The 19,090-nt window shown below is 39.4% G+C and overlaps 1 protein-coding gene and 1 long non-coding RNA gene across 2 annotated transcripts in view; one reads left to right on the top strand and one right to left on the bottom strand.

Annotated features, from left to right (window-relative positions):
* col24a1 (collagen type XXIV alpha 1 chain) overlaps nucleotides 1-19,090 on the top strand; it is a 92,609-nt gene that overhangs the window by 66,341 nt on the left and 7,178 nt on the right. The window contains exons 32-49 of the mRNA XM_032525635.1: nucleotides 198-251; nucleotides 1,095-1,148; nucleotides 1,280-1,333; nucleotides 1,557-1,610; nucleotides 3,277-3,330; nucleotides 3,744-3,851; nucleotides 4,591-4,644; nucleotides 4,953-5,060; nucleotides 6,905-6,958; nucleotides 8,221-8,274; nucleotides 8,413-8,469; nucleotides 10,033-10,086; nucleotides 11,151-11,204; nucleotides 11,639-11,692; nucleotides 12,895-12,948; nucleotides 13,486-13,593; nucleotides 17,502-17,609; nucleotides 17,758-17,865. Coding sequence (XP_032381526.1) covers nucleotides 198-251; nucleotides 1,095-1,148; nucleotides 1,280-1,333; nucleotides 1,557-1,610; nucleotides 3,277-3,330; nucleotides 3,744-3,851; nucleotides 4,591-4,644; nucleotides 4,953-5,060; nucleotides 6,905-6,958; nucleotides 8,221-8,274; nucleotides 8,413-8,469; nucleotides 10,033-10,086; nucleotides 11,151-11,204; nucleotides 11,639-11,692; nucleotides 12,895-12,948; nucleotides 13,486-13,593; nucleotides 17,502-17,609; nucleotides 17,758-17,865 — 1,245 coding nt within the window. The remainder of the gene's footprint in view (nucleotides 1-197; nucleotides 252-1,094; nucleotides 1,149-1,279; nucleotides 1,334-1,556; nucleotides 1,611-3,276; nucleotides 3,331-3,743; nucleotides 3,852-4,590; nucleotides 4,645-4,952; nucleotides 5,061-6,904; nucleotides 6,959-8,220; nucleotides 8,275-8,412; nucleotides 8,470-10,032; nucleotides 10,087-11,150; nucleotides 11,205-11,638; nucleotides 11,693-12,894; nucleotides 12,949-13,485; nucleotides 13,594-17,501; nucleotides 17,610-17,757; nucleotides 17,866-19,090) is intronic.
* Nucleotides 12,076-19,090, bottom strand: part of LOC116695415 (uncharacterized) — a 14,901-nt gene continuing 7,886 nt past the window's right edge. The window contains exons 2-3 of the long non-coding RNA XR_004333455.1: nucleotides 14,923-14,928; nucleotides 12,076-12,183 (exon numbers count right to left, since the gene is read on the bottom strand). This is a non-coding gene — a long non-coding RNA (uncharacterized LOC116695415). The remainder of the gene's footprint in view (nucleotides 12,184-14,922; nucleotides 14,929-19,090) is intronic.

Below are 19,090 nucleotides of genomic sequence, written 5' to 3' on the forward strand. Positions count from 1 at the left end.
TCTGTAGGCATTTGGCAGCACTGAAATATTAGACACAGCCATCATGTTTGTGGTCGCGATGCTAATGATGATGGTGACAGTAATAATAATGAGAAGAGGACTGTGCTCAAAGCCAAGCTTGCTGCTTATTAACTGTGATTACATAAATGAATGACAGAAGCTTCACGTGGCTCATGAGTGTGCATGTGTGTTTCCAGGGTAAACCAGGTATTCCAGGCAGCGCCGGGGAGAGGGGACCCCATGGTGAACCAGTAAGTATGATAACATCTTTGGTTACATTGATGTGGTTGTTTCAGAAAACTACAAATAATCCACAAACTTAAAAAAACAGACAGGAATCCATAATGAATAATTATTCTTACAAACACGAGGAAGAAGCTGTCATGGTCGGAATTATTACATAAACACTTCAGAGGCTCTCAGGGGCTGTTCTGGGGGGGGCAAGGGTGGCCATAGCCCCCGTGATATTAAGCCTCGACCCCCTTGTGGCAAATATTTTAATACATTTTTAACTCCACTTGTAACCCCAAAAAGGGGATTTTAGTCATGTGCAGCAATAAATAACATATTGTTGTAGTAAGCTCTGATGTTGCTTATTACAAGAAATTGAGAGGGAAAAACTGAGTTAGTTAGATTTGTCTATGTTTATTGCTTTCTCTCTCTGTGTCCCTCACACCTTTCAGCACCCTACCTTGTGTTTCCCTTCTTGGATTAGTCTTAGTCAAGTTCTTGATTTTTTTTTCCTGGAAATCAGCCGACCCCTCAGGGACGTCAAGAATGTCAAACAATCAGATACAAATATTTATTAGGATAGGAGGTTCCAATAAAACTAGAAGCTCGGTTTGTGTTATGGGTCTCATCTTGCTTTTGGCTGGTCTTCAGTTTTACTTCAGGCATTCTCACTTCTACACTTTCCCTACTCTACAGACCTAAACATTCAACGCTATGTATTTGTTTTGCCATTATATGCTAGAGTTGTATATTGTGTTGCACAGATGTTTTTATTTTTCCTATTTACTGTATCCAGCAATTATATTATTGTATAATTAAGCTAGTGTCCTTAAGACTTCTTGTGGTTGTTAATGTTCTTGCAGGGATCCAAAGGACCTTCTGGAGAGGCTGGACCTGATGGAGAGCAAGGACCTGAAGTACATTACTTTAAATAGTTGTCACTATTTATCAATTCATTATTAGGGGTTTGGGCTTTTTGTAGTTGACATGCATATGCATACAGTGCAAATTGAACATATCTAATGACCTTTGTTCCTCATCTTTGCAGGGTGGGCCTGGTGCAGAGGGGGAACAGGGTGCCATCGGAGAACAAGGGTCAAAGGTCAGTGCTTCAGTCCCTACCACCCTCCAGCAATGTGAATAGCCGTGAACTTGCTCAGTCAGTTTGTACTTGACATAACTGTAGCCTTGGAGGTAACAACAGCTGATTGTCAACACTTCCTCAGGTCCAAGTGTCAGTGGTTGGTGAACGTCTGGCACTGTGTATGCATATATGAATGTTTTGGCCTCCAGACAGCCCCATGTTGTGTTTTGTGTCCTTGCAGGGTGATGTTGGGCCTCCAGGAGCTGAAGGGGAGCAGGGACAGGAAGGAATAAGAGTGAGTAACTGCAAACAACCCTACTAATCCCTTCCTTCCTTGTGTTTGGGTACATCTAACCCGGTCGTATATTTACTCCCCCTCATTCTGATGAGGATGACTAATCCCCCTGCCCAAAGAAAGCAGAGCGATGGAATTGTTTTTGTCTGATGGACTATATAAATAGCACTTGGACTGCTTGAGTCTCATCTTACTGTTTCATCCACAGAATTTGATTCAACATTTTTCTAACAAGGTTGCTGAAACATCAAACCCCAGTGCTTTTTTGACTTGTTTCAATTTAATGGATGAAGGAAGATTAAAAGAATTAGGTGATGTCTTAGACTCTGTCCATTCTGCCCTGAATTCTCTCATCTTGCCTAACTGCCTACACTTGGACCAAAGATATCTTACTTCCTGCGTGATATTTTTCAAACACACTCCACAATACAAATGTGTTGTTGTTTAATTAGTCACTGATTACAATTACTGTACATCATAGTTTCCTCTGTTTTATTGCAAGCATGTTTTAGATGCTTACGCTATTCTTTCCTTTGGCAAAAGAAATACATTTTCCCCACAAACTTGACATGTTAAACCAAATCTTAGCAGAATCAATACATCATTATTCATAAGTGGTCATTTGGCCCCTCTAGTCAAGACAAAATTCAGAATTCTTCTGTTCATTACTACAGATGTTCCAATACCAATACTGGAGTTCATGCACATATCCGATATCACCTAATTAAACCTTAAAGACAATATATGACACACTGGTATCAGATCAGTACTCGATATTGGCCGATACGCAAGTTCAGGTATTAGAATCGGTATCGGGAACCAAAAATTTGTATCAGGCCAATTTTTTGCTCTTGCTGTACCCCTTTTAATAATCTCTTGACAATAAGAAAACAATTTAACATCCCCTTATACTCTTGTTTTTGCTGACCTCCAGTGGTTTTCCTTCTCACCTTGATGCATTGATGATCTTCAGTGACATCACTGCCCGGTGTGTTCACAGATGTAACACTGCACCCTTCTGATCCCACCCAACTACACCCATCAGTGATGTTGTCTGTGGTCAGAGGTGAAACTGCCTTCAAACCTTTAACCAGAGAGGGCAGTGAAAGACTGCTTTTCAGTCTGGTAGTGGTAATCTATATCCTTGTTGTCCACTTCCGAGATTGCTTTGGTGCTGCAGGAAATTTCGCCGATGAATGTTTCCTTCCGCTTTATTTGTGTTGGAATTTTAGACCCCGGTAGATTCATGGGTGCTATGGTTAAACTGCTACTCATTGTGAATTGAGACAGCTAGCTAGACTATCTCGCACAACTATTCTGAAGCTGCTCCGAGCGTAGCTAAGCGCGGCTCAAGACGATTGTGATTGGTTTAAAGAAATGCCAATAAACCAGCTGCATACATTGATGATCTTAGACATCATGCATGCTCTATAATTGTGCACTTCAGTTTATGAATCTTTTCATGTACCTTTAGTGATATCTAGCTGTGCAGATAGTTTAACTTTATTGGACCCAGGATTGGAGATGCTAACATCAGCAGCAGCAACAGCTCCTTCCAGAAACAGTGGCCCTGTTACTAAAGTTGCTCCATACATAGAATCTACCATAAACGACAATGTCACGTTTCTCACAGGTCTCTTTGTTTTAAATGGTGATGTGTTTATAGGGTCCCCCTGGTCCCCCTGGTGAAGACGGCCCTCAAGGAAAAGATGGAGCCAAGGTAAACAAGACAAAATCAATCACGTAGCCAAAATGAGTAATGGATTTGTTTCTAGCAGGCCTCTCCATATGACAACAATAATATATGACAACAATAATAGGGAGTATTTAGTGGACTATGCTCGCTTTAGGTCTTCAAAGAGAAATGTTCAGAATTTCAAAAAGTTAATCCAAGTCACATACTGGATATCACACCACAATACACTTATTGACTCAATTTTGCACTAGATTTGAATGGGATATAAATATACTGTATATATGAAAATAAAAACCATTCCTCTAAAGCCATTTGTCAGTTTCTGAACACCATGGCTTGTCTGACCTAATGAGTGCGCTCTGTTCTGAAACTTACTGAATTAAGGTTGTGTTCCCCGGTTGTGTGCCTCTCATTCTCTGTGTCTTTCACACTGTCAGGGTGAGCCTGGTGAGCGTGGGCCCATTGGAGAGCCAGGGGACAAAGGAATAGAAGGAGACACTGGGCTCATAGGACCACCCGGAGAGCCTGGGAAACGGGGATTTCGGGTGAGTTTATATTATGTTTGTAAACAGCCAGATGCAACAATTTTAATAAAACAACCCAGGGGGGTTGTAATCTAAAAGTTGCGGTAGATTAGTTTGTTGCAGAAGTGGTTCTTCTGGTTTTCCACTGTGGTTGTTCATGTGAGACAAGAGAGTGATGGATCATAAGCATGCAGCAAATGATAAGACATGGATGACATGGCAACATGAATTGCATTCTTAGAATTTTGAATGCAACATGCCACCGACAGCAGATTACAAAACTGCTCTTGACCAAATAATGCCTTTGTATCCCAGTAGGGGTCAGCCTTCTCTTCTACAAAGCCCTTTTTGCTACTGGGGCAGTACAATTTTATAGATTTTGAATGGTTAGTCCTGCATGATGGATGTCAGTCAAAGATTTTGCTTAGTGCTTGTTTGTTTTGAGATCCAGATCCAGATGTATCTATAGGTGTTTGGGGGCAGAAGGGTCACAGGTGTCAGGAAGGAAGTCAGCTTCAGGGCACACATTCAAAGCTGTGTGAGAACGTTTTACAAAAACCCCACAGTCCAGTTTCCGAACATGTGAGCTGACATGTCTGGTTTTAAACGGCATTGTGGACTAAAGATAATGCCTGGGGGAAAAAAAGCTATAGTTTCAGGAACCATGCGCTGTAGTTACAGTATCAAAGTATCAATGCCTCTGATTATAGAATAGATTTGTAATGTCTATGGAAATCACTGAATGGATCTCCTGCTACAGGGACCAGAAGGAAAACTAGGGGCCCCAGGGAACAGAGGACGACACGGAAAGAAGGTAAGGACCTTGTTCACTAAAGAATGTTTTCTCCTGCAATGGAACAGCAGAAAGCAAGAGGACACAGTCCAATGCCCTTTGGTGTTCACTTGGTTCCAGAGAACTAGTGAGCTATCGAAACAAGTGACTGCAGTCAGCATAAAAGACAAAATTGCCTTTTGAGCTAGTATGGATTTGTTATCTTGCTGAACGACGATTCGGACAGAATGCATGGCTTCCTGCTGTCAAAAGAGGTTGAATGCCGTCTTTCAACTTAAACGATACATACTGGCTTTGTTGTCATCCAATGACATTCTGTCTCTTTCCAGGGAGAGAGAGGTCCTTCAGGTCTTGTTGGTGAGATCGGCGCACGAGGAGACATCGGCCAGCCAGGAGAGCCGGGTCTGAAAGGGGCCAGGGGAACTCGAGGCACACCAGTTAGTTCCCATTTTTCCGCTCACTTAATCTTGTCTCAGAATCAGACTGAAACTTATGTACAGAGATAAGTGATCATATTAACCCAAAAAAGTTACATTTAGTCATCATCTTTTCCAGTCAATGTATTGTTAACAGGGCTTTAAATGAACTTTTTTAATCACCAGCCAACATGGCTTGTACATTTTTTTTCACAAGCCAAATGTTTTACTATTTTTAACAAATTTGAATAACTTTACTATTTAATTTAATCCATAATGCACACTAGGCAAGTAGTAGTATGTGTAAGACACATCACAACATAGTGTTCATGGGAAATGGATTAGTACAACAAGCAGTGTTGCCAGATAAAGATTACGTTTCCAAGCCAAACACACAGAAAAACGCTCAAATTTCTTGACTGAAAACCAACCAATCTGGCACATTCAAACTAGTCTATATCCACGACGTTGCACTTCCAGGATGGTCTTTAGGGAAATGTCAGAAATGGTCCTTTTCTCAGCCGACTGGAGGGGCGTGTCAGTGTTTGATTGACAGCAACTGGCAGGCTGCCAGAAGAGAAGGGAACACGAGACAAAGTAAACTAACTTGGCTGTAGCTACATGTCATGGGCTGACGGCTAGTTGTAAGTGTATAAAAGAGTAAGGACCACACCAACATCTTACTGGACTGAAGTGACATGCAGGTGCATTTACATAGTTAATGTGTTAGCTGAGCAACTAATTAGCTGTCTTTCTAACTGCAAACTCTCATTAGCAGTGCACTTTTCCCAGTATGGCTATGTTCAGAAGATTGTGTCTTTGTGTGACTTTCGCACAGAGAAACTCAGGTGCTCTGTGTCCTCCTTGGCTATTAGCAACTGCCTGGTGCACGATCACGGAAGGCTTGTATCATGTGGACGGGCCAACAGTTTTTTTGTAATTACTTAGAATTCCTCATGGGGAGCAACAGGAACTACGCACTGGCTTTAAGAAGGAGATTTCTTGTGGGGGTATTATTCAAAGTCTGTGGCACTTTGTGTTGCAGGCAACCATTGAATTAATATTAATCTAGGGGGCGCCATCATAAAACTAAAATATATAGTATATACATTTCTCTCTTTAAGTTTCTGATTTTTTTTCTTAAAGGAGAACAAGTGATTTACAAAGGACATATAACTTAAACGTGGAGGGAATAGTGAATATGTGAATGATGGAGTGGCTTCAGACACACTTTGAAGTTTGAAGTTAATCAGGGACTTTGTAATTCAAACTAGTAAAGTTCATATTTTATTATTATGGTTTATGTAAAAATAACAATGTAGTTACTGGTAACTTGAAAGTAAGTGGGGTAAAAATAAGCCTAAAATCTTTCTCAAAATTGTGCTTAATGTAAAATACTTCATTTTACATTAAGCACAATGTAATATTAATATTGTTGTTATGTAATACTAAATGTAATGTAATTGCACTTTCACAAATCCCCCCTTTTGTAAATTCCATTTAGGAGAATTCTAATTGTATACTATGATAAAAATGTAAAAGCTTCAAATGACCTTCTTTGTTCTGGGCCTGAGAGACAGCAAGAAAAGACAAGATGGGGTTAGACAAAACGCCAAGAAGAAGGCATCCATTCTTTTCTTCTTTACAGGGAAAGGCAGCTCTCTTCTCAGCAGAACCACTTAGACCGTGTTGTGATAGCTGTGGAGAAAAGATTTACATCCCTGTCGTAAAACTCTGGGCACAGAATTTAGTTCTTATTTGTGTCTGTTCAAAGCCAAGGTTATATTTAGCTAAAAAAGATAAATAAACATGGCTAGAACTGATTCACCGTCTTATTTTGTGTGCATTTTCTGCATTGCTTCCAGGGTCAGCCTGGAGTCATGGGGATAGAAGGGCAACCAGGACTGGCAGGATACACAGTGAGTATTCCCTTTCTGTTGTTTTACGAGATCCATTTGCCAATGTACACATAGATACAGTAAAGTTCTTACTGTGTAGTTAAGTAAACCCTGACTGGTCTGGAGTTTTGGCTTAGCACATCCCACTTTGCTTACATTCTTTGGTGGCCTATCTTACATCAAAGTATTACTAAGTTATCAAGATAACGTTTGGTTGAAAATCCAGGAAATAAAAAGCCATTTGAGGTGTATCCATCAAACTTAATCCTGCTTCAAAGAACTTTATACATGCTTCAGATACAGATCTCAACTCAACATAGCTGTTTTTAATCAAGCTTGCACCTCCCCTGTTAGCCTTGTGCCATATGCCTAGCATTTGCTGGAGATATCCTGGGTTTGAGCCTGGTGGAGGACACATCATCATTTTCCATTACTCATTACTGTTAATTATCCGAAATACAAGGGAAAGAAATACACAAAGAACCACAAGAGCAAAGATAAGAGGTGGAATTTAACATGGTGAAGTCTACAAGCTAATTCTTTCAAGCAACTCCACATGTGCTTGGTGTTTATATTAGGCTGTGAATGGTTCTACAAATCTGGTCTGTGGCTATGTTTTGAACATGCAAATAATTTATTTATACATAAGAACATTATAGAGTATGCAGTAGGTCTCCAGTTCTCCTTTTCTACCCTTGCTTTCCCTATGAATGTAGCTTGACTTTTTAAGTATCCTACTTGTATGCTGGATGACAGTTGGCAGTACTTTTAAAGCATTGATCCTACAACACATTTTAGTCATTAAGTACTGTTTATCATACTCAAACTCATCATCAACAGCTGCATAACTGTAAGTGCAGCCCCCGCAAATAATCAGTCAAGATAATTCTTTGAGGTGGAATTGAACATGGTGAAGTGGACAAGCTGATTTTTCCAGGCAACTCCACAGCCTGGTCAATGCCAACACCGGTGGGCTTAGGTTGCATAACTTGAGGCACCTTTTTTTGTCGCTTTGATGAACGTGTATAGGTGTGTACTGCATGAAGGCTCTCAGACTCGGTCACTTCACTCAGGTTGCTGAGTGATTTCTGAGTCTGTGCCAAAAACCCCAATCCTTAAGTGAAAGAATGTACGAGCTTCTCTACAAAGAGTTGTGTTTATATTAAACAGTTCTGATTAATATGCTGACAGCAGGACTCATGTTTCTCCATGAAACATGCTGTAGCCAGTAGAAGTATGGCGGCTTTGTTTGGCTACAACAATGTGCTTTCTTTTCTTTTTAGGGTCACCCTGGCAAGCCTGGGCCCATCGGACCACCAGGGCCTAAAGGTGAAAAGGTAATATGATGCCTGAACTAATGTTTGAAAATGAATTATTTCAGTGTTTTAATTTTTAAGGTATTTCAATATACTGCTGGATTGCAAAAGTTTATGTCTGCATGTGTGATTGTGTGTGCAATGTTTTCTACATTCCAGGGTTATCCAGGCGAGGACAATAAGACCCCAGGACTGCCAGGGCCCTTAGGTGAACCAGTAGGTCTTGCTTTCCTTTAAACTCTCCTTTCTGATCCCTAACACTTCTTGCTCTGTTTAGTCCAAGCCATTTAAATACCGGATTGACACTGGAAGGAAAAGTTAATCCCGATCAACTCCTGATTTTAGCACTAAGTGCACACATTTTGTATCCCACCAGATTGACAATAATGTATCAGTCTTTCTGTCCTTAAATCTGTCATGCATATGGACCCCTGATTATCAACCTGTGTGGCTAAGATCTTGACTGTTCATTGCAAGCTGCAGGAGTATTAACAAGCTAAAACTGCTTGGCAAGGAGGTTGTACACTTCAGGGTAAAGCTTAAGCTTAGCTTTGTTTGTTTTCTTAAATTCTGTCATAATGAAAATATAGGTCTCATCACACTGAGCACAACTGTTTTATTGTTAAAACTAAAACAGGCTTCCTTACTGGGCATTTATACAAAACATATGTCCCTGACAAGGGAAAGAGTTACAGTGAGGGCCGTTACTCACCCTAAGTTACCTCAAGGATTCTGCGTCCAAGATAACAAAGTCAGTCTTAGACTAATATCAAAAGAGGATCAAGACTTATCAAAGAGTCTTAGCAGTTTGGGAAAGCTCACAGTCAGTGGTGGAATGTAACTAAGTACACTTACTTAAGTACTGTACTTACGTACAAATGAAGGTACTTAATACTTTACATGAGTATATTCTTTTCATGTCATGTTCTAGTTCTTCTCTGCTACATTTCAGAGGGAAACATTACTTTTCATACTTACTTTAATACTTTTCACCCCACTACATTAATCTGACAGCTTTATTACTACTTACTGTACAAACTAAGACAAAATGTATGTAGTTTATAAAATGTTTTATTATAAATTAAATTACCCCAACATATATAATACTACTATTCCAATTAAACACCTAGTTGATTGAGAAACTGTTTTACTTACTTTTACTTTTAATTCTTTAAATACATTCTTCTGATGTTACACACTTTTACTTAAGTAACATTTCCAATGCAGGACTTGTAACAGAGCATTTTTAGAGCGTGGTATTAGTACTTTTACTTAATGAAGAATCAGAGTCCTTCTTCCACCATTTCTCACAGTTATGTAGTACCGTGACTCTTTGAGACACAAAGAGTGAGACACACTTTGAGACACATTTCTCAGCTCTGGACGTGACCACAGAGACAGGCCTACTTTAACCATCCTGGTTACTGGAAGTCGACACAGGTATAGATAGCAGCCTACCATATGAGTGGTATTGGATTATCAAGTTGGCGTAGCATCCCAGTACATAGCATGAGCAATACAATGGTAGCCTGTGTCTTGCTGCAGCCCCTGACCAAGATTGGCTGAAAGTAAGGTTCAATGTGAAATTACGCCTTCCCCCATCTGATTCCTGGATAGATCCAGACTCATAGGTCACATCTATTCAATATGTTGTGTGTTGGCCTGAGAAATGACTCTGTCTTCACGTAGCAGCCCAGCTCAATTGAGGCTTTGTGGGCATAAACACAGGCATGTATGTACAGTACGTGTGTTCATGTGTGTGCATCTGTGTCTACACAGGGGCCCCCGGGAGAACGAGGAGAGCGTGGAGAGCCAGGGGATGAAGGATATCAGGTAGACCAAACTATTAAATCATCATCAGACATATCACACTCTCACCAGTCAGTGTGCTTGTCTACTTGATTGTTGTTCGTACTCTTTTGGTGCTCTAATGAACACTGCTCTGCTTCGGTACGGTAAGGGCAGACCACACATGTAGGAGAGGATTACCACATTCCCAGCAAGAAGGCTTTGGAAATCTGATGTTTTTGTCACTTTATGCCTCTCAGTCCCAGGCTTCTTTTCTCTCAAAAAACGTAAACACACAGTTGGTTGGTTGATATTAAGCTGTGAATGGATCTACAAATGTGGTCTGTAGCAACAACATCTTGAATAGCCAAATGCTGTACAAAAACTATTAGATTTAGCTGATAACAATACACTGTTTTGATGTTTTATCAAATATCTTCTTATCCTAATTTTAATTATAAGAAGATTATTATATAAATATATAGTATGCAGTAGGCCTCCAATCCTCCTTTTCAAACCTTGGCTGAATTCACCTAATATACGTTGAGTGACTTTTAAAGTATCCAACTTCATTAATGCATTGTTCCTACGACACATTTAAGTTATTAAGTACTGTTTCGTGCTCATTCCTATGGGTGAGTAACAGTTTTGTAACTGTTGTAAGTGAAGCCCTGCAAAGAGATAATCCTTGACCCCTTTCCACCTCTAACCTTGATTCATAGTCATAAAAACTAAGTTAATCTGGCACTTGTGTCATAATTCCCCAGACTTAAACAGAATACCCCCAATAGGTCAGTCTTCATTGTAATTCATTTGAGGGCCGAATGTATTGATGCTGTTTAGTAAGGGCCACCTGTCATAATAGTATACATTCATTAAAACAAGTTTTGATGCTGTGTTATTGGGCCGATTGTATTTGCTGTATGTGGAATCGGTACTCTACACGAGAATACACGTGACATGGCTTTGGGTATGATGTTCTTCCTTCAGTAAAAAATGACAGTATGACATCTACTCTGAACATGTTAAGGTTATCTCCCATCATTTGTCAGTACTGATAAATATTGTGAATTAGAGAGAACGATAATTATGTAATGAAATATTTTCAGGGCCATGTTGGTACCACTGGATCTCGTGGAGCTGTTGGACCGCAAGGCCCACCGGTAAGTCAATAAATGTCTGTAGTACAATAGCTACAGTATATATATATATATATATATATATATATATATATATGGATCAATGGCTTGGTACTCATGATGGAGCACATTAACTATGAACAGTGATGTAAATAGGCTGAGTTTTGCTGTTCTTAGAGACTTACCAGTAGTGGGGCTAACTATGTGAAATATGTCAATGTGTTTTGCCTGAGGGTGAGACAAGAGTAGGGCATAGTCAGAAGGATTAGGATCTTTTCTGTGTCCTAAGTAGACTATTTGGCATCATGGTGTGTCCACACAAAACTTAGAAAGCAGTGTAGATAAAGTGTAATTCCATTCATGATATTATGCAAATTGAAAAGCCAATAATGTGGTTTTCCTCAAAAGCTGTGTTTTCTTGATTTTTTGTTTGTGTACGTGTGCTTGTCTTTGTTCAGGGATCACCAGGCCTCCCTGGAGAATCAGGCCCAAAGGGAGAGATAGGCGCTCCGGTGAGTCAATGCAAATCCTCGTAGCAAGAATTCAAACATACAGTACATGTATGTACATCGTTTCACTCATGTATAAATGGGTGAGTGTGATAAGTCCTTAAACGTTTAACACAGTCGAGTCATGGGTTGGGTATCGTTTAGATTTTAACGATTCCGATGCCGACCCTGTACTTTAAAACAATTTTTTTTTAATAAGTAAACTTAAGTCACCTAACACACAACTACAACAAGTTAACAATAAATAAGTTACACTGTTAACAAGTAATAAAATAAATGTTGAGTTGGTATGCTAACCAGACTAGCTAACAATAGGCTACAGAGAGAGTGTGTTATTTTTATGTCCTTTTAAGAAGGACAGAGGGAAAATATTTACATTAACACATTAACTGGAACCAAAATGAGGAATAAAAATGTGAGTTCTAATCCGGTCCGATCCCTACCGGTTGCTTAGGAACCAGTTCCATAGTGGAACCGGGTTTCAGTACCCAACCCTAATGCCAGTAGGGCTGGGTTTGTTCTAAATGACACTTTGGATGAAGAAAGCTCCTTCTGTTTGCTGACAGAGTGAAAAACTAACCACAGGCATTTGGCCAAAGCACCATATCTTTATTTCACCTTTTACCAGATAAGCATGCTAGTACAAATACCCCGTGGTGGAATTTTAGTCAAAGGAAGAAAAAAAAACTAAATTCAACGTGCATCCTTGTATTCGAAACCAGGGGGTAGAAATAGGCTTTGGACTACAGAATGAGGAGTGGAAAAAATTCAGGAGATCAATTATGAAAAGCAAAAGAAAGACAGATTTTTCTTTGTATTGAATAAGTGTATAAAGTTGATCTTATTAAGCATGACAATATAATCTAGAATGTGCTGTTATCAAAAACAAAGCAGTGGATGTTTCCTGTGTTAGTGTTATGATGTATTTCATTTAAACACCTTATTGTGATTTAACCTAATGCCACTGAGGTGTTAACTTAATACACAGTTAAGCGTGTTGTATTTTTCTTTGACTGTCTGGAGTAAAGTTAGTCGTGACACTCAGGTGCTGCATTCCAACATAAAAAAACATAAAAACACAAGACAAAGGACATTCAGTGGGACAAAAAATGCGATAAATATGAAAGTATATTAGTAAAGTATAACCTTGTGTATTTTTCTGAATGCTGGTGTATGTTTTAGTTGTCATGTGTGTGTTTATCCAGGGCTCAGCCGGAAAGAAAGGAGCAAGAGGGCTGAGTGGAGCTCCTGGCAGGGAAGTGAGTATCACATCACCTCAAGCAAATGCAAAAGCAGCAGCAGCAGTACAATTTAGAGCATTTTCCACTACAATTAGCTTTGTGATAATGCTGCAGCTCGACATTGTTGAAACAGCTGACTGAGTACTTTTAGCATTACCAGAGTATTGCATGTTTACAAATTAGTTACCAACACTGCATATACAAAAGGTGAGATGAGGCAATAGTAATAAATAGGTCGTGTTAACTGAAAACTATGCTTTACCGCTGTCCATCATTAGTTGATATATTGCACGGGTCACCAAATGTCAGTATTTTATTTCCTTTAAATGTCTAAATATTTCCATGCGTTTTGCAAATTTTATTGATCTGAACAAAAAGTCCTTAAAATATTTTTTGGGCTGCAGTAATGCATCTCTTTATCTACAATGGAGAGTTAGGTAGTAAAACAACTGGTACGGTAAGAATAGTAATATTGTGCTCATGATAAGTCTGTAGATGCTCCTCAGGCTGAGATTGAGATTGAGATCAACATTGTCATTGTTGGAAATTTTCCAGGGGTCACTTGGTTTACCTGGACTCGTGGGAATGAACGGTTACCCAGGGCCGGATGGTCCCCCAGGACTGACTGGCTTACCAGGATTTCCCGGAAAAAAAGGACGACAGGTAACCAATGACAGTATCATATAGTCAACGATGTACTTATCTGAATATAATTGTGTGTAATTTTATGATCTTTCTGTTTTGGTTTAATCCAAAGTAAAAGGAATATAAAGGTAGTAATGAGTAAATTAATGGCTTCTCTTTCTTTTTACTTCCTTATATGCAAATCTCATTTTGTTATTATCTCTTACCACTAAAATCAGGAATAGCTGCAACCTCTATTCTTCCCTCTGTGCTTTCTAAATAAATTGCCACGTCAATGCGTGATAAAATCCGAAACCAACATCAATTAATGAAATTGGATCTTCACACAACTAGGTCTATTCATCTTGTTTTTATGCAGAATATAAATTGAGTCCCCATAATGTCTTTGGCCTGCTTAAAGCCATAGTGCAACGTTTTTGGCTCCCCCATTAGGAATTCTAAATAATGACAATAAAACTGTTGGCACGTCCAGTAGCAAAGCAGGACACGTAGGATTAAAAAAACCTGATGGACTCTTCAGAAGAGGTCATTATCTTCACTCGAGTTTCTGCACAGGAAAGTCACCAGACACTAGAGCTGGGAAATATATCAAAATTATATCAATATTGTGATATGAGACTAGATAGTGTCTTAGAGTTTGGATATCGTTACATAAGTGTTGTCTTATCCTGGTTTTAAAGGCTGCATTACAGTAAAGTAATTTTCTGAACTTATCAGACTGTTGTAACTGTTCTATTATTTGCCTTTACCCACTTAGTCATTATATCCACATTACTGATTACTTAAATATTTTGTGAAGGCACCAAAAGTCAACACAATCTTTTGAAAATAGCCATACTGAGAAATACAGAGTTTTGTGGAACTGATTGTCTGAGTTAACTTTGTAGCAACTAATTTGGCAATGGCTTGAACATAACGGACGTTCATTAGTATCAAAAAGCTACGCACCAAAGCTTTGAGCAATATTATTTGGGCTATTATTTTAGAAAAAGGCTAACAAGGTTTAAATAAGTTAGTTGATTTGTAGGCCCTTTTTAGCTAATCATATACAAACTATTTATCAAAACTATAAAAGGCAAAGCTCTCTGATATGTTTTACCAATGTCTGTCATAACAAAAATGGCTGAGCTACATAGACAATAATAAGTGGAAAACGTGGAATTATGAGGGTGGTCGGGTTCACATTTGAAAATTACGAGTCTGACTATGTGGCTGTCGCTCATGCACAGAAGAGCTTAGTTAAATGCTATGTCTCAAAATGTCCTTGCTCAGCACCATAAGTGTAGGTCACAAAAGGGATTTGATTGCATAACTGAACCTTCAAGAGGACGTTTCCTTTTACTGTACGTAGTGCTAAAACTCAGCAGTCCTCACAGCAGAGGGGAGGTACAGCAGCAGACAACTTAATCACCTGACTGTTTTTTGTTTGTAGATGCATTAGATTACCAAGTGCCTCAGGAGACACCATATAGACCTGATTACCCAGTCAGCCACCATGCAAACTTGTGCCACATTGTCCCCTTAGCACGGGGATTTTTATTTGACTGCCTCTGAAGGCCCAACGCTTTCCTTCAGCTGCTACCATCTGTAGAGTTAAGACTGAGATATGTGGCTGAGATTGACTAATCAGTAAATGCCTTGTTTGATTTGATTGGCTTCCTCTGGTTGCGACTGCAGTCGGTTTATCCAAATAAGTGTGCAGCCAGGGTGGATTGGGATTTCATGCATGGATGTCTTTGTCCTTTTCAGGGTTGAAAAGCCAAGTCCTTTCTGTCTGGCTTTCATTTACATAATGTTGTGTGAAAGTCTAGTCAGTCTAATTTTGGCATCATGTTTTTCATTTTAACTGAAATGATCTGATTTCTGGCAGAGTGAATCCTACAACTCTACGGCTCCTAAATCACACACAATACTTTGAATAATTAAAAAAAAAAAACGCTAGCTGTGAATTTGAAATGCATGTTTGATTTTTGTTCACAGAGACCTTTTCTTTTATGTGAGCTGTTTTTGGAGATAGCAGGCTTTCTTGAGCCAATAGTCTGCTTCAGTAGTCTAGAGTTCTTAGGGTGGTCTTTTACTACAAAGCATCAGGGGCGGTCTTGGCAGGAGAGGTCAGCTATTTTCAATTTCACACTACGTGCTTCCATAGTGGGAAAGCTACTGTAATGTGGCTTGGTTCTGCCTCTGCTGGCAGGCTGCAAAGCAAATGCTTGTTAGTCATTATTCCTATTATGATTGTCACTTATCGTCTTACTCATTATGTTCCTTATTATCTGCTGCATATTCATTTCAATACACATCGCCAGTTGGATGCATTACCAAAGTGAAAATGGAAGATTTTTTCAAAACATAGATTTGGATCATTTCTGCTTTATTTTACAGTAAAAAAGTGAGCAACAAGAACCAAATGCGGCAGAGGCCATTGTCTGAAAGGTGTTGCAAAGCAGGTGCTAGAGGCTCCATCTTTTGGGTTAGCCATTCAAGAGAAGAAGCCCAAACATGTGTTAAAATCAGGAAACTGATGTTAACTAATTTGTTTCAAGAACCCTTAGAAACACTGACCTGATATTATAAGTAGGGCTGGGTACCAAACTCAATACATTTTAGGCACTGACCAAATTGCCTCTTAAGTGTTGAGTATTGAAAATAGCCTTTTCATTCAGTATTCAATTTCAGTACCCATAGGTAATAAATCTCCTCAGCGTCAGTGAGCCAATAAGAATCGAGCACGCTTCTACCAACACCTAGTAAGGTTTGTGATTGAATGTTACATGTCGTAGAGTCAAGCAGAAAAAACTTTACGTCGCACAGAGATGAGCCCGAAAGTAAATAAAAGCCTCTGTGCCATAATGAGTAATGTTGACATTTTATTTTTGTTGAATAAAATTAGTATCAAAAGAAGTATTGTTTTAGAACCGGTATCAAAGTCACGGTAGCTATTAGTATCGGTAACGGCAACGAACATTTTTGAACGATACCCAGCTTAGCCTAAAAGATTAAGAACACCTGACCAGTGAGTGCTGTCTGAAAAAAAATACAATTAATTTCAAAATGTCTGTTATGCAGTAGCTTCAGACATTTCTGTGCTTGTGTTAGATACCGTATTTGTTAGGAAGTAGACGTTTTGTTGGCTCAACAGCAGCTCTGACACAAGACTGAAACAGCCACGTGTCAGACACTCTGTGCGCGTGTGTGTGTGTGTGCGTGGGCGCATGTGTGTGTGGGTGTGTGTGTGAAGGTTGGAGGAGTCAGTTTGAATTAAAATCTCTAGCTGATCTCATTAAGCTGATATACAGTGGGTTTCTTATGCAAGAGCTTCCTAGCACCTGCAGGTTGGGGGCACGACCATTAAACCTGGCTCATGACTTATCCGCTCTCCTCACATTGATCGAAGAACAGCCTTATGTGAAGTGACGACCCACTCAATTGGTTATTCTAACACCACTCGCTCCCCACTGCCTCACCACACTGCTGATGGAGCAGGTAACCGCTGTGGCCTGTGGTGTGAAAAAGCAACTCAGTGACAGGCAGTCAGTTACTTAAAGAGCACACTGTCAAAAAAATATTATAACCAGGAGAGGCCAGCGGACTTCAGCACTGTGGTGTACAGCCACGGTATGAGAATTTGGATATAATGAAATAAACATCAAAATTAAAACATTAAAAAGAATTAAAGCTGATGCTGTTTTTTTGGCCTACTTTACTTTTGACATAGCCTGCCATGGACGGTTGAAAACCTTTCCCTGTTAGTGCGTTCAAGGATGCGCTGACATCTGAAGTTTGAGTTCAAGAGCAGCCTGCAAGAAACATTTTTTTTTTTTTTACATTTTTCCCAATAGAAATAATAAACAATCATATTCTTTACTTGACATTTTGTTTTTAAAATTGAAAACATTTTAGTGACACCCACTTTGGTTTGCATTCAGGGTCAGAAAGGCTTGATGGGACAAGAGGGATCTGCTGGACGTCCAGGTCCCAGGGGAGAGATTGGACTTCCTGGACCACCTGGAGAAAGTGGCCCGCCTGGTCAGAAGGTAAAAACAATAATAAATATTGACCTAATGCATTTTTTATTTTTTTATTGTAGCAATATTTCTCAATAGAACAAAAAAAGTCACCGGTGAAGAAACATTTTCCTAAGTTGTAATATCTTTTTGTTTAAACCGACCTTTGTGGGTTCAGGGAGAACTGGGACTGCCAGGGGACAGGGGAGCCTCGGGATTCAAAGGCATGGAGGGGGCTACAGGTGACCAGGGCAGGAAAGGTGACCAAGGACCCAAAGGACAACCTGTGAGTATTAAACAGCCATTTGTGATTTAAAGCAAAAATCCATTAAAGCTTTAATGCATAACCTTTTTAAATTAACATTTATATTAATGAACGTCCGTCAAGATTTAAGATTTATTTATTTGATTAGGACAATGCACATTAATTAACATTTCTGTAAATGCGCCAGTGTTATCCAGTCGGCTAATTTTCACAGAAGACTTTCACAGACACTACGCACTATAGCTTTAAGACAGGATTCTAGTAGATTTCCATAACCTGTAATAATTGTGTAACAATAAAAGTGTGGTCGATATTGGTGTTTGAGTTACAGAGCTTTCCGTAGTATTCACATATATAGTATGAACTAAGCTAAGTAAGTAAAGATTCAAGTAGAAGTTAACGCATTATCCCAACATGTTTGTATTGCAAGATATAAAGTGTTTGATTCACAGATTCATGCCTTTTTTAACGGTTATTAAAATGTTCTGTCTTTAACACCTGAAATATATTTTTGAAGTATAGAAGTCATAACTGTGTAGGCCACTTCATTGCTCTTTTTAAATTGATACCATCCCTAGGTTTTTATAATTGTATATACAGTACATTCTTTAATACCTCTCTAAATACCGCTTCAGGGCTTCAGGGAGCCCATGTGTGTGTCTGACACTTTTCCACCCGGAGTGGTGTAACAAATTATCTGGGCGAGACCAAGAATGGAAACATTCCGCCTGGTGAGGCCAAGTTATGTAAGATCCTCACCCTCCAGAGACCTGAAAAAGAGGTGCTCCACTTTGCTTATGTAAATCCTCAAAGAGGAAGAAAAAAACAAACGACATTCAATCCCTCGCTCTGCTCTCCCTCCACTATTTTTCTCCATTGATGCTCGTGAAACAGAGAGCAGACTCGGGCCCTTGGGTCAGATCCCATTTCACTTTTCAGTGAATAGAGTTTCTCAGTCAAAGTCGCTGGCACGAAAGTGGAGCTGTCTCGAGGATGTAGATGACTGGCTGTACTAACATAACATGTCTGCCACCCTGGACGACAGACAGTTCTCAGACAGAGAATAGGGTAAAGACACCAAACCCCCCAGTGTGTGCTTCTAGAAGGGTGTGTAAATGTGAACTTCTTTTGAAATGGACTGAGACATTTTTTTTAAAGCCAACATGCTGTGTTTCTACTGTGTCTGAAGTTAAATGGAGTTTAACAAAATGGGACTGTTACACAATCACTTACACACACACACACA

This window comes from Etheostoma spectabile, chromosome 9, assembly GCF_008692095.1.
Source record: "Etheostoma spectabile isolate EspeVRDwgs_2016 chromosome 9, UIUC_Espe_1.0, whole genome shotgun sequence".
Lineage (NCBI taxonomy): Eukaryota > Metazoa > Chordata > Actinopteri > Perciformes > Percidae > Etheostoma > Etheostoma spectabile.